General features: G+C 53.0%; 1 protein-coding gene across 4 annotated transcripts; it reads right to left on the minus strand.

The window, feature by feature from the left end:
- Positions 1-694: 694 nt before the first annotated feature.
- Positions 695-26,653, minus strand: CEBPA (CCAAT enhancer binding protein alpha). Of its 4 annotated transcripts, none has more exons than XR_010071034.1 (10): positions 22,733-23,301; positions 21,484-21,618; positions 19,101-19,230; positions 11,566-12,364; positions 9,335-10,542; positions 8,797-9,132; positions 7,843-8,018; positions 2,910-6,108; positions 1,689-2,519; positions 695-1,060 (listed from the first exon to the last, which is right to left on the minus strand). XR_010071034.1 is itself a non-coding variant. In XM_063334580.1 (10 exons), exon 1 carries the CDS (start codon positions 26,417-26,419, stop codon positions 25,451-25,453), a length of 969 nt encoding a protein of 322 aa, XP_063190650.1. In that variant the 5' UTR covers positions 26,420-26,653; the 3' UTR covers positions 703-1,060; positions 1,689-2,519; positions 2,910-3,143; positions 7,843-8,018; positions 8,797-9,132; positions 9,335-10,542; positions 11,566-12,364; positions 19,101-19,230; positions 21,484-21,618; positions 24,022-25,450. The 4 variants fall into 4 exon arrangements, 3 of the variants coding, with proteins under 3 accessions (XP_063190650.1, XP_063190651.1, XP_063190649.1); XM_063334580.1 differs by lacking the exon at positions 22,733-23,301 and adding an exon at positions 24,022-26,653 and having other exon boundaries at positions 703-1,060; positions 2,910-3,143; XM_063334581.1 differs by lacking the exons at positions 695-1,060; positions 1,689-2,519; positions 2,910-6,108; positions 22,733-23,301 and adding an exon at positions 24,022-26,653 and having other exon boundaries at positions 7,842-8,018.
- Positions 26,654-27,940: the final 1,287 nt, after the last annotated feature.

Consider the following 27,940-nt stretch of genomic DNA (forward strand, 5'->3'; position numbering starts at 1 on the left):
ACAGGTGGGGCTGGGTCCATGAGGCCCTGCCTCCACGCAGCACCGGCTGCAAGGGCAGGAATGTCAGCACCGCAGGAGACGCCAAGGCCACAGCACTTCCTCATTTGGGCCGGGTATTTTCACCCACCAGTCTCTGGAGAGACACAGGTCACTCCTGCGAGTCACAGCCCCGAATGCCCCCCCCCAGCCCCAAAGCCCCAGATGACCCAGCCCTTCTGCAAGCTTCTTGCTGTCAGAACAAGGACTAATGCTCAGGGAAGGCACCGGATTTGTCCCCTATCTCTGCATCAGTTACCAACACAAAAACGGGGCCAAGAAGAAAAAAATAAATAAATAAAAGTAAAAACCCAAACATATTTGAAAGTATGTTCAGAAACAAACAAGCAAAACCTCTTATCCAAACAAATCATAGTCAGATCTTGGGTGAGACCGTGTTTATGAAGGTTTAGCCAAGAAGCTTGCTTGGAGATACTTCTCCAGCCTTAACATAACACTACCAGCCTGGACAAGTGCTACTAGAAAACACCTCATTAAAATGCTGTTGTGGTATTTATTTATAGATAGTAATTTATATCACACCCATCATACACACCGATCTGGCAGCTACCATCGGCAAATTGGACTGCTTCTCCCACAGTTCTCCCTGCCCCGAATCCACTCCCCGATGCCACCGCTCCCTCACCGACACAACCGCTGCCCTCTCGGACCCGGCACCGTCCCGCGGGACAGCAGTGCCGCTCTGAATAACCCCTCCTTGTCCGCTGCTCCCCAGCCCGCCAGCGCTCTGCAGACACGCAGGTGGGGTATCAAAGACACACCAGCCCCATCCAGAGCCAGCCACGCCGCCGCGGTGCCCTGCAGCTGGCTGTGCTCGGGCACAACCGGCAGCCGCTGCAGAGCTCGGCCTTGCCGTGGGCAAGCTGGAGTCTGCATTTGCCGGAGGGTCCCAGTGGCTTTGGAACACACCAAGGATAATACCAGAGAAGATCATCCGCAGGTCGTAGACACCAGCGCAACAGCCAGCGTGATAAAACACCTTATAAGAAAGCATGGGGTGCCTCTTCAGTGGAGGGAGGGAAGGAAAAAAAGGAAAAAAAAAAGATTGGCAAAAAAAAAGAGGTTAGATGAGGTAGCTGAGACTGCCGGGGGCAATCTGAAATCAGTTTACATTAGAGCAGGTTGCTCTTGCTTTCGCTACAGCAGTTGTCACGCTTGGTAAGAATAACGAGCCATTCATACGGCAGCCACCATTGTGCAGCTCAGCACATGCAGCCTGGTGGAAACAAATCCAAGAAAATGCAGTGGCTAGGATGGGACTTCTTTTTTCAAAAAGCACATAAAATGGTTATGTACAAAATTTTCCACTTCAGGAATCTGTGAGAATAATTGTTTCCCTGTAAGAGGACTTCGTTACTGGAGCACCTGATGTTTTACCCTAAATCTGCACCTTAGATCTGCAGCTCCTAGGTCCTTCCCACTATCTGGCCCCTTCAATCTCCAACTTTTTCAAATACTTTCAAGCTCATCAGCTATCTAAAGTTCCACCTCCGTGCGTGCCCAGAACTGCCCCAGTCCTGACAGGGCCAAGCAGCTCAGCCCAATTCACACCTAAGTCTGATCAGGATCCAGAAACTGGGCGTTGCTTTGCCTAAATCCCCTGAGGGCTTTGATCAGGGATTATATGTTACCTGGTGACTGTTTCACGTAAAATGCATAAACAGTCCTGGGAGCAGAGTCCAGAATCTCAGACTCCCATGGGAATGCTGGAACCAGGAGGTAAGACAGCCATGCACGTGCACTTGCTCTCCGGCCCCATGATTCAGCAGCACGTTGTGCAGAGCAGCAGATCCTCAGCAGAGAGCGGGTTCGGAGTGTCCAGCTCCGTCCCTCGAGGTCTGGGTGCTCTGCTGGAGGTGGCAGATGGGAACAAACAGCCTGAGGAGAACTGTCACCCTGCTTGTGGCTTCCCGGCTGCTGGTGAGCCGTGGTGCAGATCAGATGTCTTTACTGTGACAGAAAGGCTGCCCATGCTCACCTTCCAGAGGAGCTGTTGGACTGGGTCACTGCAGCAGTAGCATTTAAGACTTAAAATTGCCCTATCAGTCTCTCTGGCCACCACACTGAATGCTTTGGTCCTTGTCTGGAAGTGCCAGGCTTGCCTTGGGCACGCTGCAGGGACGGCTGGCTCTAAAGGCAGAAGCTGGGCAGGGGAAATCAAAAAACACAGAGCTTAATACTGAGACATCAAAGTACTCTTGGGTATAACTTCAACAATTCGTAATCGCATCTGCAAAGAGCTACACCACACAGTTGCTCAGCCTGGGCACTCGGGTCTTGGCGCACAACGGGAGGAGTTTTGTGAATTGGCACGTGCTAGGGGAGAAAGGCACTGGGAAAATCTGCCCCGCTGCCATCGCTACGCAGAAACACAGCCTTCCCCTGCCCCAGAGGCACAGCGGCTCCCGCCCTGGGGATGCTCTCCCTCACACGCGCCGTGCGTTCGTCTCAGCCGGGACCATCTGGGGGAGAACGGAAACAACTTTGTTTCTTGTAAAAAAGTGAAAAATTGTGTTTAGGTCATTAAATAGCAAAACACTTCCTGTATCTTTTTTCACTGCTCATAGATATTAGAAACATTTTTTTCCTAAGCAGAAGTATTTTTTACCATAAAAATGCACAAATTGTGACATTTCTTTGAGGCAACATCCAGCTGGACAAGCTTCCATCGGGACCAAATTCATGACAACGTGCAGCTTCTTCTGGTCGCTTTCTAATTTTACTACACAAATTATATTTGCGACAGTAGAAATTGATAATGCTACCCTTGACCAAATTCATAAAAATGCTTTGGAAAACACCGTATTTTGCTCACAAATGCAAAGCAAAAGTTGTTTCTAAGTTTCACGTACCGCAGCAACTGTTCCACAGTGAATTCCCCCGTTTGGTGCAGTGCTCAGGAAGTTCCTTTGGCAACCACTCAGCACACCCGGCACACAGGCAGAGATCATCAGGAGAGAGCCACAGGCCAAGCCGCTTCTGACAAACGCTCTCAGGCTTCCTTCTGGCTGAGACGCCAGGATGAAGAGCAAAGCTGTTCACGTTGCCCCCAGGCCACGATTTGTGGGCGACACCTCCTTCTGATACTTCAGAAGAATGATAAAAGAAAGACAAAGCTGGGAAAATGCTTCTGAATTGTGTGCTTCAGCCAAAAGGAGCCCCACCTGGTTTTTACCACTAACGCCACGGCTCATCTTTGGATTTCCATTGCGTTCGCCATCACGGGCAGCACGAGGGGCTCTGCAGCTGAAAGCCGGGGCAGCTGCCAAGCGCGCTGTAGGGCATTGCAGTGGCTTCCCCCCCCAAGACACGTCTGCTCCACGGCTCGGCACAAGCAGGAGCAGAAGCACAGCACTGGTGGGTCCCACCCCAAGACCCACATTAGCTACAGAGGGCTGCAGATACACGTACAAAAGGCTGACACTTGTTGCCACGAAGGTTGAGCGGTATTTTTATTGTGTCACAAGTGTGTATGCATCGGTCAAATTGTAAGGGCCAAAGGGGACAGCAGACAAGCAGCAGTCTTAGCACTTGGCCCCTAAAATAGCACAGCCTTTTGTGATGATCTTGGGCTACTCCTGAAGCACAGCCAGATACCTGAGTATCAATAAATGTCTGCAAATATGGCAGGCTATAAGCAAGACCTCTTTATTAGAAAGGCTATGGGCTATATGAACTATACAAAAGGCAGCTGGTGGGTGAACAAGAAGGGCTCGGGCTCACCTCTGCCACAGGCTGAGGTGCAGCAAAGCACAGTATTTAGGGGAAGCAGAAGTTGTTTCTCTGAGGCTGATGATGGCCAGGTGCGTGAAGCTCCAAGGTCCAAGTTGAAGAATCATGTCACCCTGCCATTTCCCATCAGAGAAGCTTGCTTGGTCCAGCAAGAGCAGTGCAGAGCGCTGATTCCCAGCACCGTTTGCAGGGCGTTAGTATGCCCCCCTGTGCAAATCAATAATGGCTTCGGGGGAAAATTAACAGATGGGCACGGAAGAAAAATCCCAAGGGTTTTTTTTTGCCTCGCCTCTGTGATAATAGGCTACTTATGATTTTCTGAAACCACCTGCATATTTTCCCAGGCATCCTGGCTACCGGTTAGAGGAGTGTTTGTCTCTGCAGCGGTGTGTGCAGCACCATTTTCATTAAATGCATTTGTGTGCAAAAGCCTGCACGGTCCAGAAGTTCACTGTCATGATGCCACTGAGGGGTGACAAGGCGGCGATGACTAACGCTGAGGCTTGGGTTCAGGGAATGCTTAACAATTTCTAGCTAATCCCACAGCTTCAGGACAGTCACATGACATCCTGGTACCCCAGTTTTCCCATTGCTGTAAGGGGAAGAAGTAAATCCTCACTGGTATTTAGGGGAAGAAGTAAATCCTCACTAGTATTTAGAGGAAGACTGCAGTGTGTCGGTGTTGTTAAAGACTCCTGCAGCTCGCCAGGCAACTCGGGAACAACAGATGTTACCCATAACAAAGCACAACAAGGGGAAACAGCACAACATCCAGGGGCAGGAGCAGAAAGCTCCACCACCCTGGGTGTATACTACTGCAGAAAGGCGGGGATGGGCAGTAAATGTGCATCTCATGAGTAACGAACACGTGCATCTTCATGTGGCATCGCCACTCTGCAAAGGCTGCCACCTAGTTACGCTCACTGCTCTCCCTGCCGCGACGTGTGACGTATGGCACGGCCACGTGCTCCTGCAGAGCAGCGTGGAAGCACGGGATCTAGGACTTCACGCTGCCATCCTCTTAACCTTGCTAAAGCTACGAGCTATTTGCCCAGATGCCCAGCTCAGCCAGATTTCAGAGAAGGGAGCATCAATTCCACTGTACTCCCTGCTGCCCACACCAGGTGGTCTGGGATGAAGCCCCTGCCCACACTGGATCAGCTGAAGGATCTCTGTGAACGGCACTGCTGGCCAACCACCCCGCTGCGGCCCACCAGGCAGGTACAGACACGGAGGGCAGCGCCAGCCATGCCTGCTTCCCCAGGACACCGGGTGTCCTCCGCTCCCCTCCTCCTCTTCTCTTGTGTCAATAATGCAGAACAGTAAGGCAAACACGAGGGCTCTGGGGCATCCAAAATACCCCTTTCCTGGCAGCTGGGAGCCACTGGTGCTGCCTTCTGCGGTGTGTGAGCGCTCAGCTGCATGAATACGCTTTCCATCCCACCGCAAAGACCCTACAACAGCTCCCACGTGTTCTTCCCTGTATACTCTACATCCCTCACCTCAGCCTCACTGTCTTCTGCTTGGTGCCAGAGGGGCAGCTCTGCAGAAAGCCATTCCCCCCCTTCCCTGCCTTGAATGCAGGCAGGCCCCGGTGCCCTCTAGGACTACAGGGCTCAAGAAGACTCTTTGTTAAGGCTCTGGCACTGGGAAGATGCTCCGAGCTCCCAGCCAAACGTGACCTGCTCTGCAGGGAAAATCCTTCTTCACCAGCCTGTTCCCCCCCCCAGCTCCCCCCACCGCCCCGTGGTTAAAAGGCAGTCAGGACTGCCGGCGCAGGGATTGTTGATTTGTTAAAGGATCATTGCCTTTCAAAATTGCATTTCAGGAAGCTCGGAATTGTAGTTTGCAATCTGCATGGCTTCCGCCTCCAAAGGTGACCTGTGTGTATGTGTGTGTGTGTGCCCCTGCTGCCTTCCCTCAAGAAATAACTACACACAAGGCAAAACACCCTCCCAGCCCGGCGCCACGGGTGCACACCACCGCTGCCACGCCAGCTGCGCCTGCTCCAGCACTGCGTCCATCACATCCCCTGTTTTGAGGACTCGGTGTGTGCCTCAGGCCAGTACAGTTGAAGGACGTGAACACCAAGGGTTACAAATGAGAAGCTGTGGTTAGCTGGCAGCGGGCACGGGCATTGCTTTTTTGATAAGCGCTTTAAGAGGCTCATTAATGGCAAACCCTTTTGTAGTGGATCCTACCCGCAGCCAGTAGATGAACTACAAAGGACGGACTCCAGCCCTTCTCCAGAATACTGCTCAGTGGCTAAGGACAAGTGGTGCTTGGAAAGTGGCCTCTGTTTGTTTTTTTTTTTTTTTACTGCAAAAGACAATGAGAGGGCAGGGGTTGCAACGCATAAAGGGCACATATGCTCAGTCACTTGGAAGAAGGATGTTCTCCAGCACCCATGTTTGAATTTTAACTGCTGACTGTGAGCCAGACTCAGAGATGACATAGGTGGTTTTGTAAGTTACATCAGTAACTCGGTGGGGTGGCTGTAAGCAGGCCAGCTACACCACAGCTCCTGGCTGGCACAATTCCATAGGGAAGATGCACAGGTCTGAGCCTAAAGGAGAATTTCCCAGGAGATAAATAATGCCCTATCTGATATTTCAACCTTGGTTGCCTACGGTGGCCTGAGACAAACACTGGCAAAAATATGGAAAGGGGTTTTTTTTTTTTGTTGTTGCTGTTGTTCCTCGGTTATAAATCCTCTCCATAGATTTGGAGATGTTGAAAATAATCTATGAGAAAGTGGATTATTTTTGAATTGGCATTTTAGTCCAGAACTGGATTGGAAATAATGGTGATGGGAGAAAAGCTAAGCCAGGCTGATTTGTTACAGTAAAGCTGTGTTGTACTTTAGATTACTTATTAACAAACAGCAAATGGGCCTCTGCCTTGACCTTTTTTCATTTGAGCAAATATACTCTTCCTGCCCCTTGTAAACAGCAGTTACTGGTAACTGAGTCACATACCCCCTCACATCACTGGACTTAGTTTTTTTCATCTGTGGCAAGGATTTTAGTCAAATTGAATTTTGCCAGGCCCACTAAGGTTATTAGCAGTATTATTAGTCTTAATAATACCAACAGTAATAACAATACTCTGGATCACCATAAACCTGAAAACAACTACTTCACAAATATTAATTAACAAAACTCAATAGGAGGTCTGAGAAACCAGCAAAAATTGTCAGCCTCGCTTCAGAGCTGAAGTGCCGAAAACAGAGCCACGGCAGGCAGAAGCGGCTGTTTGCTTGATGAGTTTCAATTAATGGCTGTTCCTTTGGTGTCGTGAAACGCCAGGTGCCCAGTGCCTCTGGCAGCACTGCCAAGTTAAAAGCAGCAGCCCACAGCACAGCTGGAGCGGCACGAGTCAGTAGGTGGTTGTGAAATGGAGTCAAAAGGATGGGCGAGTCCACCAAAGCCGGTCCTTCAGTAGCTGCGCTGCTCAGAATGGGACTATCGGATGTGCCTCAGGGGCCTTGTGCCTTGGGATCCATGACCAATGGTTCCTTGGGCACTTTGGAAATCCCACTCCTGTTGATCTTCAATGATGTTGAAGACCGAGAACAGGCACATGTCCCAACAAACTATAGGTACCCACTCCTTTTTCAGCCTTTATATTAAACCTTTTTGAGTGGAGAAGGCAAACACTGACAACCGCAAGGAACCCCTCTGCAATAAGCTGATGATTACTTTTTCCTACCTAATTATTTCCCTGACTTCTTTCTACTGGTATTAAAGCTCCAGTGGTGGTGAAATCATGACAATGGCACCAAGGAGTTTGCTGTACTCATCTGGGTCACATTTTAATTTATCCTGCAGATATCACCCAAATCCATTCTGAATCGCACAACATCAGGCACTCAGTAAACAAGGTGAAAGTTTCATCTAGATTCCTAACCAGTGATGTCTTTGCAGCAAGCAGTAATTACTTGTATTAATTGCAGACTCCTCCAAGGCACATCATGCCACAGCATACAGAAGATTGTATGTATAAATTTGAGGCGTGACTTTTTTGTTTCTTTGATTTGTTCAAAAAACTCACCATTTGGAGGCATAGAGAGGACACAGGCCAAGTCAATCTGGATGTGTTGTCTGCGGTCAGGAGGACGCAGTGCCAGGAGCAACAGCCTCACAACTGAGAGATCCAGGTGCAGTTCCTTCTCTGACACAGACGGCTCATGTGACCTCGAGCATGTCACGTAACCTGTCTGTCCCCATCTGTAAAATTAGGACAATAGTAGTTAGTTCATGTTAAAGCCTGAAAAATGTCAGAACAGTAAGAAAAGGGGAGTCTGTCTAGACCGAGTCTTGATCCATCAGTGTCTTCTAAGAGCTACAGAAAGCACTGTGACCAGAGTGACTCCATTTCACTGTCTGTGCCACAATCACTGGTCTTTGCCTGGTGGGCAGCTTTTCCCTCCGTGACTGTGCTCGCTCCCAATGCTCTATGCCTTATGAAGACATTCTCCAAGAACCTTTTCTCTTCTCTGGAAAGGTGGATGGCAACTAGATGCTCTAACTTCAGTCATACTCATCCAATTTACTCCACTTAACTCCCTCAAGTTCTCTACAGAGTTAGATGTTCTCCAACTTTGGGATTTATTGTCAGCAGATGAGGTGCTTCAAATTAATTGCAATGTCTCACATGTTCCTTTACATCTCTGTGATACCCACTATAATTGCTTCTTACAAAAAAGGACACAAGCCCTGCGGCTGAAATTTTGTGAGGTGTTGCTTTTGGGGGCCTGGAGGAGTTCATTTGCCTCTGCTTCCCTTTCTGTCGGCAGCCCCAGCTATTTCTCCGCAGAAACACGCTGGCGTCACACAAGTTTTCAGTCATGTGATGCCCAGTAACTTTAATGGGAGCCCCATAGCTGCCATCCCACACAGCCCTTTGAAGATCTGGGCTCTGCGTTTCATCCCAGATAGACAGTCTATAAAAGTCTCGCAAACAATTCAGGCGCAGTCTCTGGCTCGGCCAGCTCTCACCACTGACATGTTATCCTGCAGCAGCAGCAGCCCCCGGGCTGACATTTGGGCAGGAATGGAAGCGACGCTGCGTCTCTTTGGGAGCCCTCCTGGCCAGCAGATCCTAGAATACACAAGCGAAACAAGGCAGGGGTCCTCTGCACGGCCCTCTGGTCTTGCACTCTCCGGGCATAACATTTGGCAAACATCAAAGAGGGGCAGGAAGAATCTCCCCACACCAGCTCGGTGGGAGTTTTGGGGGTTTCTGAGGGGTAAGGCACACTCCGTCCAGGCACACACCCTTGGCCTGCAGTCGTTCACACAGCCATGGAATTATACAGTGCTTTCTGAAGAGCTTTTGTGACTGCAATAGGAAAAAAAAAAAAAAAAAAAAGATATAAAAAAATCAAGGGCAAGATGAAGGGAAGGCTGTTGGAGTCTCCTGGGAGCCTGACAGGACACATTCGCACAGAACTTCCCATCCACAGGCTGGGGACAGCTGTGTGTAACCCCCGCTTGCCACGGGCACAGCCGCTCCGGATTTGCGCAGACCCCCCTTCTCCTACCTCTGTCTCACCAGCTGCGAGCTCTGCGCCCTCAGACACGGCAGCCTCCGCCGGGCCTGGCTCCCTCGGGCAGCAGGGAAGGACAGACGATCCCACAAGCAGGGACCAGGACGACAGTGCGGGACCCCAGTAATGACATCAGTACCCTGACGGGCTGCTGAGGCGCCGGACTCATGGGCACGCGGATCCAACGCGGGTACCGACGAGCAGGATGGTGTCACTGGGGCCGGCTGCATCCCTCTCCCTCACCTCCTCGCGTCCATCAGCTCCCTGGTGGGGCAGGCCCCCGCGCTCAACCCAAACGCACAGGAGCGTCCCGCACCTGCAGCCCTGCGATGGTGCAACAGCTGGTGTCCTCGCCTAACCCCTCCTTCCTCCCCTTTATCTCAGGCACCAGGCCTGTCGGTAGCGTCTCCTTCGCTGACGAGCACAGCTGGGTGTGCGTCAGGGGAGCAGGGACATGGGGAGCAGCGGCTCGCCCTCACCCTGTGCTCTGGCTCTGGCAGAGGGTGCAGGTGACCACCCCTGGGACTAGCTCAGTGCCCAGCACCTCAGCCCTCTCCTCCTCCTCCGTGGAGGTCCCCCTCAGCAGCGCAGAGGGAACAGGAAGGATCTGGAAAGTTCTGCGGCTCTGTGCTGTTTTCATGTCTGTTTGTGCACATTAGTCTCTGAATGGGCAGAGGTCTGTGAAACTGCTGATTCATGAACATCTTTGCCATCTGTGGCCTCTTCAAATGAGAGTTCACCCTGACCCAAGGGTGATTTACTTTTCTTGGCTGTTCATCTCAAACTGATGCTGTCTCCAGTCCCTCAGACTTCGAGGGATTTGGGTAAAAATAAATATTATTGAATCGCTTGTGAAGCTGTTGGGTTAACTCTGAGCATTGAAGCATTCAAGTCCCTGACAAAGAAGGGAAAAATGTCAAGGCTTAGTGCCAGAGGACGGCTTCTCACCAACCTCATACCCAGCCATCTTCTTCAAACCTACCAGTATCAGCATATTTGCAAAGTCACAGTTTGGAGATCACTGAAGAGTGAGCGAGAGCCTCTGACGCTCAAGGGCCCTGAGCCGGGTGTCAGTGTGGACTGGAAACAGGGTAAGCAGCCAAACACTGCACACATCCATCCCAGACAGGCTACGGCCACCTCCTGTCCCATCACCAGAAAAGCTTCATTTCCTTCTTCCTCCCTCCAGCCGCCATCAGCACCTGGTTTTTGCAGATGATTTCAGCTTTAGCCCTACCGCCTTTCCCTCCCTTCTTTTCTCACCGTGCTCCAACAATCTGTTGTTGCCGATCTACTTTCCCATGAATGGCCACAGCCTCACCAAGCAGGGCAAAGCTGTGGTCAGTAAGATCTCCTGCCAGGGCATGTTATATGACACTACTGCGGCCAAGCAGCTGCCCCCTTCCTCCCCCCCAGCTACGTCTTCCTACTTGTGAAACCATCCCCTCAGAACCAGAAGAACCCGCTCCAGGGGAAGGTGCCGGCATAGGGATAGCAGGAACTGGCCCTTTGTTATTAGAGCTGACACCAGAGTCCGAAGAGGTGCTGCTCCGGTCCACCTCCCACTAACGTCATCAGCGTGGAAGGCACTTGCATGCCTCACATTAGCCCCAGCGTTATCACAGGACAAATCATAACCATCATAATAAAATTTTGCAATAACCTCAGTTTAATTAATAGTAAGGAGAAAAAAGTCTTGCCGGGCCAGATGGCAAACTCTTAGTTTCTCACGTGATGATTGTCAAATTACCATCTCCACAAAAGAACGTCACAGAGCACATTTAACAAACCTTGGAAATGTTTATCAAAGCAGCAGTAAAGATCCTGGTGGATCTGCCAGAATCTGTCCACATGAAGGAGCCAAATGCAGAGTTGGGTTTTTACGGAGTTACCGCCAATAAAGGACTTAAGTGCATAAGACTGGACTTTCACTGAACTCAGGCACTGAAGTCCAGAGGCAGAGAGGTCACTCTCAGCCACCTGCACTCTGTGGTCTCTCCTTGGTTCACATTCAAGTTTTCTGCTTCTGCGCCTGCCCAGAAGAGCATCTCCAAGGAGATGTACTTTAGACTGTCCTCCCCGGGCACCCAGAGACGAGGAGCCCCTTCTCTGAACACCCTAAGGCATGGGGTCTTGCAAACTAGCTCCGAGAACACCACATGCAGCCTGAGGTTCCTCACACCACGAAGCTCTGACCATTTCACTCTAAAACAGAAGCTGCCTACCAACAGCGGGACGGGGAGAGCAAACATCCCGTTGGTGGAAGGCATGGTTTCACTCTCAAGTGCTTCACCCGGAATAGCTGATGAGCCGGCAGTTAGACAGTCTCATGGGAAGTGAGAGACGAGCACTCTCAGATTGAGGAACGCATTGAACCCAGGTCTCCCACTTCCTCAGTGAATGCTCTAAAATAAAAGACAGTGACTTAGAAGACCGACACCAGCCAGAAGGAAGGAGCACTACTGTCTTACTTACAACGTATTGGACTCAAGCATGAAGTCCTGAGTGAGGTTTCTGTGCTCCGATGGGATGGCAGGGATGCAAGAGTGGAAGAAGATTTCAAACACCTGTATTTTCAGTCTGCCCTCTAGACATCAAACACACTCTCTGTTTGGAAGAGAGATGTCTCAAACGTCGAGGTTAGGTCTGGATGCAGCCCTGATGTGAGTAGGCAGAAGGAGGGGGAAGAAAGGGCTATGCCATTGCACGGCACTTCTGCTCCATCCCTGGGAACACCAGCTCATCCAGGCTCCCATCTCCCAGCCCATCCCAGCGCCTGGCTGCCCACTCCTCTCCGGCACTGGCTGGGAAGCTTTGGCTCAGCAGTGCTGCTTTTGGCTCCGGGGTCTGGCTCTGGAGGCTGGAGATGGCACCACAAGGGTCCTTCACTTCACCTGCGCTCCAAAGGATGTGGTTCACGGAAGCGTTACAGGTCTAGAGAACAGACATGTTCTACGGGAATTTGTTTTGGCTCTTCTATGTTTTTGTCTTCTGGTGGGACACTTCGAAAATTGCTTTTCCCTCCTTTGTAGAAAACAGGAGAAAAAAAATGACAACACTTTCACACTGCAGCAAAACACTTTAAAGGGTACTAAGTAAGTTCTGTCTCATCTGAGTGACAGTGCATTGTACTTCCATGGCCTTATGCGTTATCTTGCAATAATAATAACAAGAAAACAAACCTTCCATATAAAACAAGGCAATAAAAGCGCATCAGTTTCACACGTTGGCTGGTAATTCCACAGAGAGTATTGTTCGGCCTGACATGAAAAAAGGCAACATAACACAATTTTTGCAAACTGTTTCATTTGGCAGATGGCATTTCCATTTTCAGTGCAACTCGAGAGGCTGAAGTGACTGACACCGCTCTTAACTTTAGTTAAACCCTACCGTAGCTGCTGCAGAGTTCTGCTTTCATGTTGCTGCTAGCACAGGGAGTTTCAGAAGAATTTTGGATTGGCTTGGATACAAGTCTAGCAGGGTGCTACAAATAGAAATAGCAGAAGAAGGTAGTAGAGTAAAAATACGCAGCGTTAGATCACGGGTAGAGAAGTAGCGCCGACAGGAAGCCAAGGACAGGGACAGACACGCTGTTGCGCTCTGCCGCTTGCTGCCATTCTGAATGCATGCCGCTCCCGAATCCCCGACAAAATTCCCACTTGCATGAACCTTGCCTCCCTCCTTCCTATCGACATTGGTAGCCATTCTGAATAAAAAGGCAGCCATGCTAGGAAGGGGAACGACTGCTTTTAAACCTGCCCTTTGAAAGCGGCCCCGGTCATTGCGTAATAGTTCATACGGTCACCGCTCGGCGGCGTTTCACCTACGACAGGTTCGGTGGGGCTGAACAGGAGCCCTGCGCGTGAACCTCTCTCACCTTTGGGGATACACGTTCCTAGGCTGGGCTCAATCCATTCGTACGGTGGCCCACATCTGAGAACGCGTGTGCCCGCAGCCAGGCTTTGCCGACGCACCTAATGGCCTGGCCTGTTTTCCAAGGTGCAGACCACGTCCAGTTCCTACCGACTCCTGCGGGATTCGCCAGTCCCATTAAGGAATCTGAATATGGATTTAGGAGCCTAACTGCTGGCACTTGGGGTGGAAAACTTTAGCCAATAAGACTGCACAATCCCATTACCATGACAGCTTGGGAATGTGAGAACTCAGCAGTTTGGAATAAGGCGCCACATTAAAAATAGATTAAACTGAAAACAGCCCTTACGGCCTACGGCGCCTAGGACAAGTGTCTGCCAGCTGAAATGCCTTGTAGGTAACTGTTCGCTAGTGAATCAGGTGCTGGCTGAAGGTGCCCACAGTTGCCTCAAGACACAGACGGATTTTTTTTTTTTTTTCCAGAGACACTGTATTATTTTTTTTTTTTAGCACCATATGAAACTCGGCAGCTCCAACCCTAAGGGGATCCATGCAAACCTCCCGCTTGCCCTGGTTCCCATGGCACTCACATCCACCGAGTTTCACTTTGAATTTCAGCCTCGCAAACCTCCAAACTCAGCCTAGAGTGATCAACTGTGCCAAGCCGGGGCTCCAGCTCTGGAGCAGGGCGGCTCCCCTGTCTTTTAACACTGCCGTATGAGACAATGGAGGAACCAAGTTGCCCCACTGTGACACAGGCAAAATATGATCAGCATCCAGCGCAAGGTGTTGGGAGGACTTATTTCCTGGTCCGTTTGCAGCCCGAGGGTGAAACAAAGGGTGAGCTTGTTTCCCTGGCTGGCGTCTTCCTGCTAGCCGGGGACAAAAGTCACTTGTCCCTTTGGTTCTCTGAGGTCTGTCCAGCAATGACCACAGAGATTTGCTGACCTGCCGGCGGGCACTTCTGACAGTTGATGGGGTTGCATTTCAGTGGCTCTGCCTTTTCTTCTGTGACAGCTCCCAGAGGACAGTGATGCTTTTATGCTTAATATATGCTGTCATTTTGTATTATATCTTTTCTTTGGAAGTAACCTCATAAATGACCAAACCAAAACACAATGCCAAACCCCAAAATCCAAACACCAAAGCAAGCTGAGGAGTGCTGCAGACATCACAAAGGAATTACTGCTCCTTCAGCTGACACGGAGTCAAAAGAAGCCGTAGCCCTGCCTGCTTTACAAGAGTGATCTGCCATAGTGGTGGTTACTGGTCACTAACATTACTTCCCTGGATTTCTGCTCTTTTTCTTCTCCAGTCCCATGATGTGGTGGGGCCCTCGGATAGAGGCTTTTGCTGCTGTATCAGCATTTGTGGCATAAAAAAAATATTGTGACAATAGAGCAAACCTTTGGATTCCACAGATGGGTTGCTTAAAGACATAAATGACCAAGCACAACCCCAGCGCCTAACTGTCCTCCTCCTCCTCCTCAATCCCTCCTGATTCACGCAGCAGTCACGGAGTGACAGCCAGGGCCACAGTCTCACATAAAGAACTGACAAATGGCTTGCTCAAAGCAGGCTGGATGTATGCGCATGCAATGGCTCCATGTGCTGGAACAATATTACAAGCACACTCCATCCAATTTCATCTTCAGTTGAGTATAGTAGCTCACTGAATATTGCAATACACTTGACAGATTAAGAAACCTTTTTATTTTATTAGGTTTAATTCCCTGCATATCTCTATTTTCCCCACGGGATTTGTTGGGAATGCCTTACAGTAACAGGATCAAGAAGAGAACAGTATATACCAGGTATGTGAATGACTAACTCTGCCCCACGATAAAAACAATGCTACAACTTTGGGAAGAATTTCAGAGTAATTCTATTTCTGTAGATAAGGTTGTCTGAAAACATCGTTGGCCGGGTTCTGGTGGAATAAATAAAAAAACCCAGGTAAATAATAGATGGGGATATATCTTCCCCAAGCCCCGGGTTTTTCAAAGACGTCCCCTACTCCCTACACTCTACACACAATCTATACATTTTAAGATCCAGAAGGCACCTTTTTGCATACGTAACTTTAAAAATTTACACTAGGCTTTGTAATCCCAAAATACCTCCGTGGCACAAAGCCACATATGCGATACGTGGGTGGAAAAGCTGTCAGCATAGCGGAAAAAATATTCTGCTGAAACTCCAAACTTTGCAGAAAGAGCTGAGTCACTCTTTCGCAGTTAAGGTAGTCTGGGCTTGTTACCCTCCTCCGTGCCTCCGGATGGTGTCTGGCACACACCCCTCCTCTGGCTGCCGCCGACTCGCGTACCCCCAAACCACAGCTGCCGGGGCTGACTTTCCCCACACAGGTGCATCTTGTTGCCCTCACATGCCATCCGAGCGATGCCGACCCTCCTGCAGACCCAGCGCCCTGCAGCACGCGCAGCCATGCCGGTAGGTGTACGCTGCCCCGTTCACCTGCACCAGCTCCGCTACGCGAGACCATACTCAGCAGCGTCGCCAGCTTACGATTTGATCACAGGCCTCAACGCAAACAACGTTTTCCTGACCTCCTGGGAATTAATGCTTTTTTATTAAAAAGCATGAACATAGCAAAAGTTTGAAAATCTAGCTCAAGTGCACTAAGCTAAAGGAGCAGAAGACAAACAATTGGAAAAAGATCTCCGCGTTTATTGTTCTCTTTTTTCCTTTTCTTTTCCTTCTCCCCCCCCCCCCCACTTTTCTTATTAAGTCTCGTGATTCTTCAATCAGCATTATTGCTTTGGCGGGGAAGACGGAGCTGCCTATGCGCTATTTATTAGCACATAAAATTACTGAAATTGCAAAGGTCCAGAAGTCATAACTACCAACAGATGATAGACTCTACTAATGCAGTCACATATGAAACCTATAAAGCTCATTTTAAAAGGAACTCTAGTGCAGCCTATACATTTTGATCCCCAGAAAATATAATTTGGCTTCAAAATCTTTTGATCCTTTGACCTGCATTTTAATCAGAACGCAGGATTTTCCTGAAAACTTGTGTTTGTGTGTCCAAATCAGAAAAGTCTACATACATGTAAACAACAGCCTAATTTGTATGTGCAACAATGTGCCAGATTTTCAGCATGTAAGAATAATGTTCACATGAACTGCAGCAGCAATATACACTAATTAGCTGCACCGTACACACACAGCCATGCAAATGCTATCGCAGGGATCCACAGTTGCTTATGGGGCACGTTTGTCGCTGTAAAACGGCAATATCGGAAGGAAGGGTTTGCATTTTAAGCCCTATGACAACACGCACACTCTAACTGACAAATCTTCCATAAAAGCTTATTTCCCAGGTTTGCGTTCCAGGCTACGAGCCTGGAATATGATGGCTACGAGCCAGCTTCACCCGCACCTGCGTGTTTCCTCCTCCAGTGGGAGGGTGTATTCCACATTGTACATCATAAAAGGGTGCCCAGGATGTACACCTACCCCAAACACGAATTGTTCCTCTACCCTGCCATCCCTTCACACTGGAATTATGGGTGGGACACTCATGATGGAAGAAACGCAGAGGAGGATTTCCCTATGTTTCAAAATTTTCTGAAACTTTTCTTGTTGTTCTCATATTTCACAAAACCCAGCAGTCCTCCAGGAAGAGCATTCTGCTTTTCATGGGAAATGACTCTGACTGGGGCAAAAAAAACGCTTTGCTAAATAAACAGATCATTTTTTTAGCTTTCATGCTATACAACATAAAGTAGCCTCAGCACGCCTCCGCGCTGCCTGCCATCCCCACGCACACACACATGCCCAGGCTTTGGCCGGATCCCATTTCAAGTGCTGCCCTCCAAGAGCAGATGTCGGGCATCTTGTTCTCTCTCGGGCCTCTCTCTCCTTTTCCCGGATTCCCCTCCTTGAACGTTTGCTCCCAACCCACTTAATGCAAATTTTGCCACTGGCAGAATCCAACTCTAAATATCCTCACTTCTACATCCTAACCGCAGCCTCTTCTCTCTGCTCTAACTTTCCCTCAGCGTCACATTTGCCTCCCCTACGTCCCTCCTTGTCTCCAAGGGCCTGGTTTGTGCTTCTGCTCGCTGCCGGCCGCCCGAGCTGGCTGCAACGCCCTGTGCCGGACCACCGCGCGGACCAAGGGCAGCCCGCGCTCTCCTGCGCGTGTTTTGCAGGGCACTGCGGCCCCCACGCCGGAGTCCTCATCCCCGTCTCCTCAGTCAGCCCAGCGCACGGCGCTGCTGCAGCGGGAGCGGGCAGCGCCCGGACGCCAGCCCAGCTCCTGGCGCCGTCAATGCGAGATTCCCAAAGGGAAGAGCGGCCGCGCCAATACCTAAACTTTCTCTCTGTTAGCAGCATACCCAAGGAAGAAACGGTAGACACAACTGTGTGTCCTTCCCGGAGGCTCCCGCCGAGCCACCCAGTGATGCCCAGCGGAACCAACAGAAAGGCCCCTGTAATCCCTGCCGGGCACGGAGCAGGCACCTTGCTCAGAGGGATGTCAGCCTTTAAAAACCACTGCTCAGCTGTAAGCACAAAATACAAATAACAAAATATATACTGTTCAGCTGAGCCCTAAAACATTTGCATTACTTGAAACCTTCTCCTATCGGCTACCGCAAGCGGAAGAGCAGATTTCACGCCATTAAAGGGACATGTGAAAACTCTCTCCCTCTCTCTCAGCCGCTTGCTCGCGAGCTCTTGCAGGGATGATCCAGGTCACTGACGTAACACTGAGGAATACACCCAGCTACTGAACAAAAGTCACAACGAACACCAGTCATGTCAAGAAACATCTGTCACTGTTTAAAATTCTAAGGAAATCATCCATATACAAATTAGCTAATAAAAGTTACAGCTATATTACTGATAGCTGAAAAATCAGATTTCCTACACCACTCGGTAATCAAATTACAAAATAAATTACATGAGCTAATTAAAAATGTGAATCCATTCTTCACATGTTATATAATGACCTATATACTGTTACAGGTCTCGTGAAATACCCCCTTGGAATTTGCCTTAGCAAAGGCTGCCTTTAAATTGGTTTTATCAACTCAGGATTCTTGATGTGATATTTGCAAACATTACTGCTCACAATGCAAACACAAAACAGTATAACTAGAGCTTTATTTATTTACATTACCTACATGTTCACTTAAAATCAGAACTTGATGCTTTTATGTGGTAATCATATATTGACTTTTTCAAATAAATGTTGCCAATAGAGTTATTATATACATTCCTGGCTTAGCAAGCCAAATAACACAGTGCTATTCTTAAAACGGGAGTCTAGGGAATCAAATCCCAGTTTTATTGTAGTCAACAGCAACCCCCCTCGCCTCCAGAAACAATTGGAATAAGCCAATTCTGTAACCAATAACAAGATAGGTCAAGAAATTTTTGGTATGAAAACTCTGGCAATCCCATTCTTTTGATATTTAACATGAGTTCCAGTAAACACAGGAGGGTTGCTGACTGGAATGAAGCAAGCAGCACTGGCACATAGCCTTCCAAATTTTTATATTATTTTATGAGAAGTCTAAATGCTAATTTGCACAATTATGAATCAGCAACAGACACTCATTTCAGCCTGACTCTGTCACCAGGGTTTTAACTGAAGTGGCATGTCAATAAAAATGTGAAAATAACTTCAAAAAACTTAGTAAATATACACTCCCAGTCCACCAAACTGAACTCGGGTCCTCCAAAGCAAATTAAACTCTAATGTATAAATGACAACATAACAAAAATAAAATGTATATGTGACCGAGATGACTGTAAGTTTGTACATGAAAGCCAGAATAGGTGACACTCGGTGTCCAGCAGCAGGTCTGGCACTCAGCCCTGATCTCGGAGTTGCCGGTTCGGGTGTACTTACTGGTGTTTGCTCCCATCGCCTCCTCCCCCCGAGGGACTGCAGTGCAAATCGCATGGTGGACCTGGTACGTATCAGCAGCCCAAGATTTATTCGCTTCTTGAGACAGGTCTACAGCCAGATGCATTAGAAGCTGTGGAGAGAGTACCCAGAGTGAGAAAATAGAGGTCCTAAAGTTCCCCGGTGCTCAAGAAACTTCTGAAATATTTTGGGGCATTTATTCAGCCAGGACTTCCCCGGACTGCAATGGGACTTTGCCAGAGAAAGAGGTTTGAATGCCTAAAGTGGGGTTAATTCCTAAACGTGGTTTCTTTACTTTAAAGGTAGATAATTAGAAACCACAAGGCCCTGCTCAGAAAAGGTGCTGTGCCGGTCCCTCTCCACAGCCACTTGCCACTGACCCCCAGCGCAGCTGCACTCAGGAAAGCGCCCGCCGCTGCCTGCTGCCGAGCACCCTCGCGTTTCGAAGGAGAAGTCATCAAACTGACAAAGGAAGGAGTAATGCCCAGAACTAGGGAGGTCTTGAGTCTCTCCGTTGACTAGAAACTATTGTTAAAATGTAAGTTGCCCTGCTGTGCAGAAAATACAGTCAGTGCAGGTAACCAGCGCCAGCTTCCGCATGGGCCTGATCCTGTTCCCACTGGAGCCAGTGGCAGAACTCCAACCTGTTCAATGGGAACGGCAACAAGCTTTCTATCTACTTAATATAAATGAAGATACGCATCTCCTCGTTGACATATTTTGGGCTCAAAGCCATTGGCTGACACTTGTTTGGTTCTCTGCATGTAGGTGACTCATGGGATAATATAATGCCTGATTTCCATTCTGCCAGACCTGTCTTTCTCCGTGGTTAACTATTAATTTCAGAGGGAAGATGCAATACTGCAGTAAAAAAGGATGGTGTCAAACGAAGAAGATTGCACTTAAATATTTAGAGTAAATGAATCGGATTCCCTTTTGTGAGGATTCCCTTCCAGTTAGAGAGTCATACCCACATCGTCCTTAAGACACCAGCCCGTTGCTCCTGCAGAGAGGGAGCTCGTGGCAGTCTCTAGCCAGGTGCTTGGCAGGCAAGGTAGTGTGAACACACTGCCTCTACCCCGCCAGGACAGCTTGAGGAGAAACCTGATAATGGAAAAGACATGAAAAAATCTGTATTCCAAATAGTTGATTTTTGTTTCAGGCTGCCTACACAGAACTGTGTTATGCTGGACATCCAGGTGCTCGATAAACTATGAGCTCATGAAGATTTTCCACCAAAGCTGTGAACTCTTGGGGATAGGGGCTGACTTCCTCTCTTTGGGTCCACTGCCTAAGTTTGAGATACTAAGTAGTACCATAAAATAAAAAAAAAAAATCATTAATAATAAGATGTTATGGACTGGAAGGAATTATCCAAACAGACTTTCTGATTCTTCTGAAGTTTCTTGTTTTTCACTACTAATTGTTGCCTCAGCTTCAAAATACAGTTACCTCAGACACGCTACAGCAACTCACACTGAAACACAGGTATTTCTGTGCAAGGTGTACGTTCGTATGCGGCTTCACTTGTATAAACACGGGTTTCATTACAGGGGAAGAGAGACGCGCACAGAACCCGAGATGTCCATGTACAAAACATTATTTTTTACTGAATCTATTACACCAAGAGAGGCCAGTGGGCCTGTTCCTCCACCCTTTACTCAGTTGGACATTTGCCCTTCTTTTCACCACTGAATTGGGTCAAACCCAATTCAACCAGTAAATTCAAAACAGTACGCAACCAACACAGCACGGAGAAGCGCCTGCTTTCTCCTAATAGCAAAACACCTTCCATGCCCCCCTTCACTGTGCAGTCTTGTGTGGAGCACCCCAAAACCTATTCCTGCCCCCCCGTGGAGTTCCTCAGGGGCAATTCACCCATTGCAGTGGAAACAAAATCAACCCCTGAGAAACGTGACATTCCCCCTGCCACCCCCAACCTGCTGCAGGACTTCGCCGTGGTCATGAGCAATCTCTCAACTCTGTACAGAGTGCGAGCAGGCGCTGCTCCCTTCCTCCCCAGCATGTGATCACTCGCTCAGCCTCCGTCACTGCCCACCCCCACGTCGCACGCCCGTGTCCCCAGCCCCACGTTAGGGGCTGACCAGGGTGGAGAAGGAAGGACTGCACAGCCAGCTCGTGGGGCAGGACGGGCAGGACGCCGCACTGCTGCAGGTAAAAGGAACAGGCTAGGTGGGAAACTTCCATAAAGCCACCCCACGGTCGCGAAGACAAATGCCGCCGAGTGTACCTCCCCCCGCCAGCACCCTGCCCAGTGCAGGGGCTGTTCAAGACCTTGCCCGAGCTGGGATGAACAGTCTCGGTGCGGATGTCAGGAGCTGAGTGGGAATCCCGCCACGCTTACCTGCTGCACCCACGGCACACCGCAGCAGCCAGGCCCGATGGATGGCGTCTTTGCAGCAGTGTGGACCGGCGGTGGCCTTCACGTGAGCGTGCTGGATGAGATGATCCCCTGAGGTCCTGTCCAGCTCCAACTACCCTGTGACATTCAGAGGAGACACGCATAAAAATCCTTTCCGCCACCCAGCATTTATAATACATAGAATTGCCTAGGTTGGAAGGGACCTTTAAGAACAAGTTCTACCATTAAGCCAGCACTGCCAAGCCCACCACTCCCCATGTCCCTCAGCACCAGGTCTGCCCAGCTTTTAAATACCTCCAGGGATGGCAACTCCACCACTGCCCTGGGCAGCCTGTTCCAGTGCTTGATAACCTTTTTGGTGAACAAATTTTTCCGAGTATCCATCCTAAATCTCCCCGGCACAACTTGAGGCCGTTTCCTCTTGTCCTATTGCCTGTTGCTTGGGAGAAGCAACCAGCCTCCCCCCCCGGCTGGGTGCCGGCGTAAGGGTTATGGCTGAGAGGAAGGGAAAACGCAGAGCTGCGGCTGGGGAGGGCCGGGAGGGGGCTGCCAGAGCGAAACGCAGGCTGCGGAGAGCAGGGAGGCTGTGGAGAGCATCTGCTGCGGCAACGTCTTTGTCTGGGCTGTGGATGGGTCCTTGTCGAAGGCTCAGCCTACAGTTAGGGTTAGGATCAGGGAACGCTGCTCGCTTTGGCACCGTGTTTAAGGCAAGTGTCTCTAAACACTTTTCTGCTATCAATAATTTACCCTTTGTAATATTCCAGGGCATGCTGTGTTTATATAACTATTGAAACACCCATGTGGTAGATAGGTGATCTTAATTTTGAATCATAGAATGGTTGATTCTTCTGCCACTGAAGACCTGTTTAATCTACAGTTCATTTAAATTAATGGAAAAATCTGCTTTGTCTGAGGCCGTAAATGATTTGCTGAAACCACACACACACACACACGGTGACTCACAGTTCAGAACATAACTCAAACGAGCAGGACTGTATTCCCATGCTCTAACCACCAGATTACAGTCCCTCCCACATATACCCTGCAATAATCTTTGCTCAAATGATAACAGCGTTTCCCCACTTTACACGTTGGACGGCATTACTCAGTAAGGCACATCACACCCGACGGGAGCACAGCTCCGCAGGGCTGGGGGAGGAAGGAAGCACAAGTAAAAGTCATTATTTTCGCCCAACACCACGAGAATTTAGCTCTGCCCTTCGAAAACTACCTGCTCTGGATCCCCCGATTTACACCTAACTGAGAAACCAAATCGCTGCTCCTCATCCGCGCTCCGCCGCCCCCAGACCGGCCCTGGGGGCGATGTCGGCGGAGCGGCCGTGCCCTTCCCCCGCCCCGCAGCCCGGCGGGAGGCGAAGCCCCCGGCGCCCTCGGAGCTGCCCCGTAGCGGGGCCGGGGCCGAGAGGTGCTCGCCCACCGCCCGCCCTGGGAGCTGGGCACCGCCGTGGCACCACCCCCGGCTCCATCTCTCCCCGGGCTGCTCGATTCCTGCTGTTGAGGTGCCAGCCTGGACGCGCCGGGGGCGAGGGGCCACCGGGAGCTCGGTTCCCCCGGGCGGACGCAGGTGCCGCTGAAGGGGCCGGGGCCCGGGGCAGCGTCTCCCCCGGGGCCCGAGGCGCAGCCCCAGCCCGGCCCGGGACCGACCCGCCGGGCAGGCGGCGCCCAGGCCCGAGGCCCCTCCGGAGGGGACGGGGGTGGGCGGCGGCCGGGGGGGACCCGCTGACCTCCCCGCACGGCGCCCGGGCCCTGCGCCACGGGCCGGGCGTTGCTTCACCTCGGGGCCGGCCGCCGCCGCGGGGCAGCTCCGGGACGGCCCGGCCGCGGCCGCCGCCCCCCTCGCGGCCGCCCCTTCCCGCCCGGCGGCGCGGGGCCCTATCGCCGCCGGGCCTCCCGCCACCGCCCCTCCGCGCCCGGCCCCGCCGAGCCCCGCGGCGGCGCCCCCGGGCCCGGCCCGGCCGGGGCGGAACCCCCCAGGGAGGGGAGGGCCGGGCCGCGCTGAGGGCGAGCGGCGCCGGGCCCAGCCCGCGGCCGCCCCTCGCGGGCCGCCGCCGTGCCCCGGGGGGGGCGGCTCATCCCTGCGGCCCCGAGCCCGGCTGGACCCCGCCGCCTCCCTCCGGCTGCCCCCGCGCCGCCGGGAGCAGCCCCCGGCCCCGCCGGGCGAAGCGGCCGGTGACTCACGGGCTCCTCCGACACCGCAAGCGCGTGGGAAACCGCCGCGCTCTTAAAGGCGACCGTGGGCTCGGCCCTCGCGGGGAACGAGGGGCTGCGACCCGCGACGGCGGCCCGGGCAGCGGCGCGGGGACGGGACGGGGGTCCGGGGGAGGGGTCCGCGCTGCCGCGGCAGAACCCGAACTGGAAACACAGAGAGAGGCGGGTGGCTATGGTAGAATATATGCTGTTTATTTATGAACATAACCAGGGCTTCTGACAAACTTTATATGCGGTTCCCTCCCCCCCAAATTCAAAAAAAACCCCACCGACATGTGTGCATATACGTACATGTATACATACCCATCCGCACCGCCCGCACACGCTCACACACCCCAGCACTGCGCTCCTGCTGTCACGCTTCCAAACAGCCGCACGTCTCCACCTTGCTCTCCTCTCCCGTCGTGACTATCCCGACTGGGCAAATCCTTGTGCAGCAACTGTACAAGGAAGAAACGCTCTGCACGGCTACTGGCGCTCCCGGGAAGGGGGCCCGTTTGTTTAGTTTTCTCTGGCCCTGGGAGAAGCTCCAGGGTCCAAAGGTGCTGCCGCACCAGGGACGAGCCTCCTGGCCCCATGGCGGGTGGCCTGCAGCCCCCCTGGCCTGCACCCTGTCCCTGGCACCCCCACCTTGGGGCCAGGAGGCAGCAGCCGGCCCCAGACAACATGGAGAAGGCAACACACACTCACACACACCCACCCACCCAAATAATAAAATAACATTGCAGCACAAGGGCATAGTCTCTGTCACCAGATAAGAAAGTCGTGTGATGGCAAAGATCTAAGTAATGCAATAAAAATAAAGTGTAGCTAGTATACACAGAAAGGCTTTCACATTACATGAGGCACAGCTTGGACAGACAGAGACTCGGAGAGGAGCTAAATGTCCTGGAATAAAGCAAAATACACTGAAAGTTCATAGTAAATACCCGCATCGATAGGTATTTATTCATTTGTGCTTCGCCACGTCGTGACATACAGTACAAGACACCGCTGCTCTTCCTTTTGATGGAGGGAGCTCCCCATGCTCCGGCGCAAGCTGCTGCTCCGTTGGTCCCAGGCCGTCCATCGGTCCGGCAGCGGCAGCAAGAACGGGGCTGGGCAAGGCCAGCCCAGCCAGGCTGGGACAGTCCTGGCAGCGTGTCCGGCAGCTGCCCCACACCTCAGTGCTCCAAACGGGCGCCCGGCGCTGTGTGTCCCTCAGCCTCAGCCCTCTCCTCCTCGCCGCTGCCCTACCTGCTGCACCGCAGGCCAGCTGGGGTGGGCCTGGCTGGCACCCCCGGACACTCCGTCCCTCCAGCCTGCACGTCCCTCACCTTTTTCCCTCGCGCCCTGCCAGGCTCGGAGGGGCAGAAAGCCCCAGAGCTCCTGCAGCCAGCTTTTAAGGCACATCTGGATTGCTATGCGTGCTTTATTACTATTATTATTATTGTTATTTACCCTGTGTAGACATGTGGGCTTTCCAATTTCTTCCTTCCCCTCGCCTTTCTCCTTATAAAACCCACCATGTTTTCAGCTTATTCGTGTGTCATCCCTAAGGCACAAACCTTTTAATACTACAGCTGCCTGGCTTCTTGTATTGGTCGTTAACTGTTAAAAAAACAAACAAACGAAACAAAACGAAAACAAAACAAAACCACCCACCCCCTCTCTCCCCCCCGCCTCCCCGAGAGCGCTGCGCTCCTGCCCGGTGTCTATGGGGGGGCCCGCGGGCGCGGGGCTAGGCGCAGCTGCCCATGGCCTTGACCAGCGAGCTCTCGGGCAGCTGCCTGAAGATGCCCCGCAGAGTCTCCAGCTCCCGGGTGAGCTGCTCCACCCGCTTGCGCAGCCGCTCGTTGTCGGTGGTGAGCTCCAGCACCTTCTGCTGCGTCTCCACGTTGCGCTGCTTGGCCTTGTCCCGGCTCTTGCGCACCGCGATGTTGTTGCGCTCCCGGCGCACCCGGTACTCGTTGCTGTTCTTGTCCACTGTCTTTTTCGATTTGCCGCGGTGGTCGGCGGGCATCATCTTGAGGGGCCCGGCGGCGGGCAGGCCGCCGGGGGGGTGCGGGTGGTGCGGGCTGGGCACGGGCGTGGGGGGCGGCGTGGGGTGGCCGGGCTGGAGGTGCATGGTGGTCTGGGCGCAGTGGGCGATCTGGTACTGCAGGTGGGAGGGGTGCTGCTGCGCGGCGTGGTGGGGGTAGAGGGCCGAGAGCGCCGCCGACTTGACCTCCTCCTCCTCGCGGGGCTCCTGCTTGATGACCAGCGGCCGCAGGCCGGGCGCGGCGATGCGCTCGTAGAGGGGGTCCAGCTTGCCGTCCATGTAGCCGGCCACGCAGCCGAAGAGCGGCTGCTGGTGGTGCTGCTGCTGGTGCCCCGGCGCCGAGGCGGCGGCGCCGGCCCCATGCATGCTGTGGAAGTCGAAATCCCCGGCCAGGATGGCCTTGGCTTTCTCCTGCTGCTTGCTGTGCTGGAAGAGGTCGGCCAGGAACTCGTCGTTGAAGGCGGCGGGGTCGATGTAGGCGCTGATGTCGATGGAGTTCTCGTTCTCGCAGATGTCGCCGAGCTCCGCGCCGCCCGCAGCAGGTGCCGCCGCCGAGGGAGCCTCTCTGTAGCTGTAGGCGCTGCCGAGCAGGGGAGTCTGGAGCTGGTGGTGCTGTCCGCTGCTCATCGGGGGCCGGGAGTCGACCTCGTAGAAGTTGGCTTGCTCCATGAAGCACCTACAGTCTGCCGGGCATGGTGAAGGGCTCCTGCAATCCAGGGTTCGGACGGGGCGGCGGCAGCGGCGGCGGCGGCTCTACCGCGCCCGCGGCACCCCGGCGGCGGACGGCCCCGCGGCTCGGCGCGGCTGGGCTGGGCTCGGCGCGCCCGCAGCCCGTCCCCGTCCTCTCCCGCCCGCCCCGCTCGCCACCCGCCCGCCGCCCTCTTGCCACTGGGTCGCCCCGCTCGCGCAGCCCTTTATATACAGCGGCGCGGCCCGGGGCGCCCCCTGGCGGCCGGCCCCTCCCGCCGACAACCTTTGACCGCCGCGCAGCCGGGTCTTAGCGCCCGCCCGCAGCGCGGCCCGCACCGCCCGGACACCCACCCCCCCGCCGCCGCACCGAGCCGGGCGGGCGCAGGGCTCCGCCCGCCGCGGAGGCTCCGCAGTGGGGAAGGCGCGGGGAAGGGGCGCGGGGACTCGGCGCCCTCCCCGGCCCGGCCCCGGTACATTTCCACCGCCCGCTCCCGCCCCTGAGCCCGGTCAGCGGCTCCCGGGCGCGCCGCCGGGACCGGCTCAAAGTTCACCATCACCCGCGCGGACCTGCAAATATTTGGCCGGTCGGGAATATTCCTCGCCGCCACCCCCTCTCGCCGTGCTTGCCCGCGGGACCGGCGGCGGTTACCCGCCGGCAGCGCCCCGGCGCCGGCGGGGTCGGAGCGGGGGAATGGGGCGGGCTGCGCCCCATCCCGCTGCCGCCCCGCTTCACCCGCGGGGCTCCCCTGGTGGCAGCGGGACCCGCGGGGCCCGGCCCCGAGAGGCGCTGGGACCCACCCGGGGCTGGCGGAGACCTCGGGAGGCAGCGGAGGCTCCACGGCCCCGCTCCGCTCGGTGGCGATCGGCCGGGGCCGCCCTGCCCTCCTCGGCCGGTCCGCCGAGCCCGGAGGAGTCGCCTTCCCGGGACGGGACAGCCCGGGACGGGCCGGCAGCCCCGCGGGGTCTCGCCGTGCGTGGGAGGGAGGGCTGGGGTAAAGGCGCGGGTCTACCCCTCGTTCCTCGCAGGGATCAGGCAGGTAGATCTAATTAGAGCTTTCCCAAAAGGCGCACACGGCAATCCCGGCCGGGGCCGGGCGCGGAGCGGCGCCCCGCGTTTGCCCGCGATAACCCTGCGGGCAGCTCCGGTGCGGGGCTCCGCGGGGGCTGCGGCCCCAGGGGCACCGAAGGAACCCCCCAGGACAAGGCAAGGCCGCCGGAGGGGGTCCAGGCCTAACACTGCTACAGGAAGGTTTGCAGAGAAAAGCGATTCAAACATAGTGATGGCTGGAGAAAAATAATATGCCGTAATTCTTAGTCCTGGATGTTCTGGTAAACCCCAAGCTTGTGACAGTAAATTCCTCGCTCAAAAAGGGTTTGGCAGATTCCTTGCAATTAAAAATAATTGACAAAGTCTTAAACAGGAAACAAAACGACAACCTACCAGGACCCCATGGTTTTATATCACAGAAGGCGCATGCGAACCTCTGTTCCAGGAGCAAA

This window comes from Chroicocephalus ridibundus, chromosome 4, assembly GCF_963924245.1.
Source record: "Chroicocephalus ridibundus chromosome 4, bChrRid1.1, whole genome shotgun sequence".
Lineage (NCBI taxonomy): Eukaryota > Metazoa > Chordata > Aves > Charadriiformes > Laridae > Chroicocephalus > Chroicocephalus ridibundus.

Excerpts from the sequence above, each read along its gene's own strand:
- CEBPA (XM_063334580.1), bottom strand. The coding sequence starts at position 26,419 with ATGGAGCAAGCCAACTTCTACGAGGTCGACTCCCGGCCCCCGATGAGC.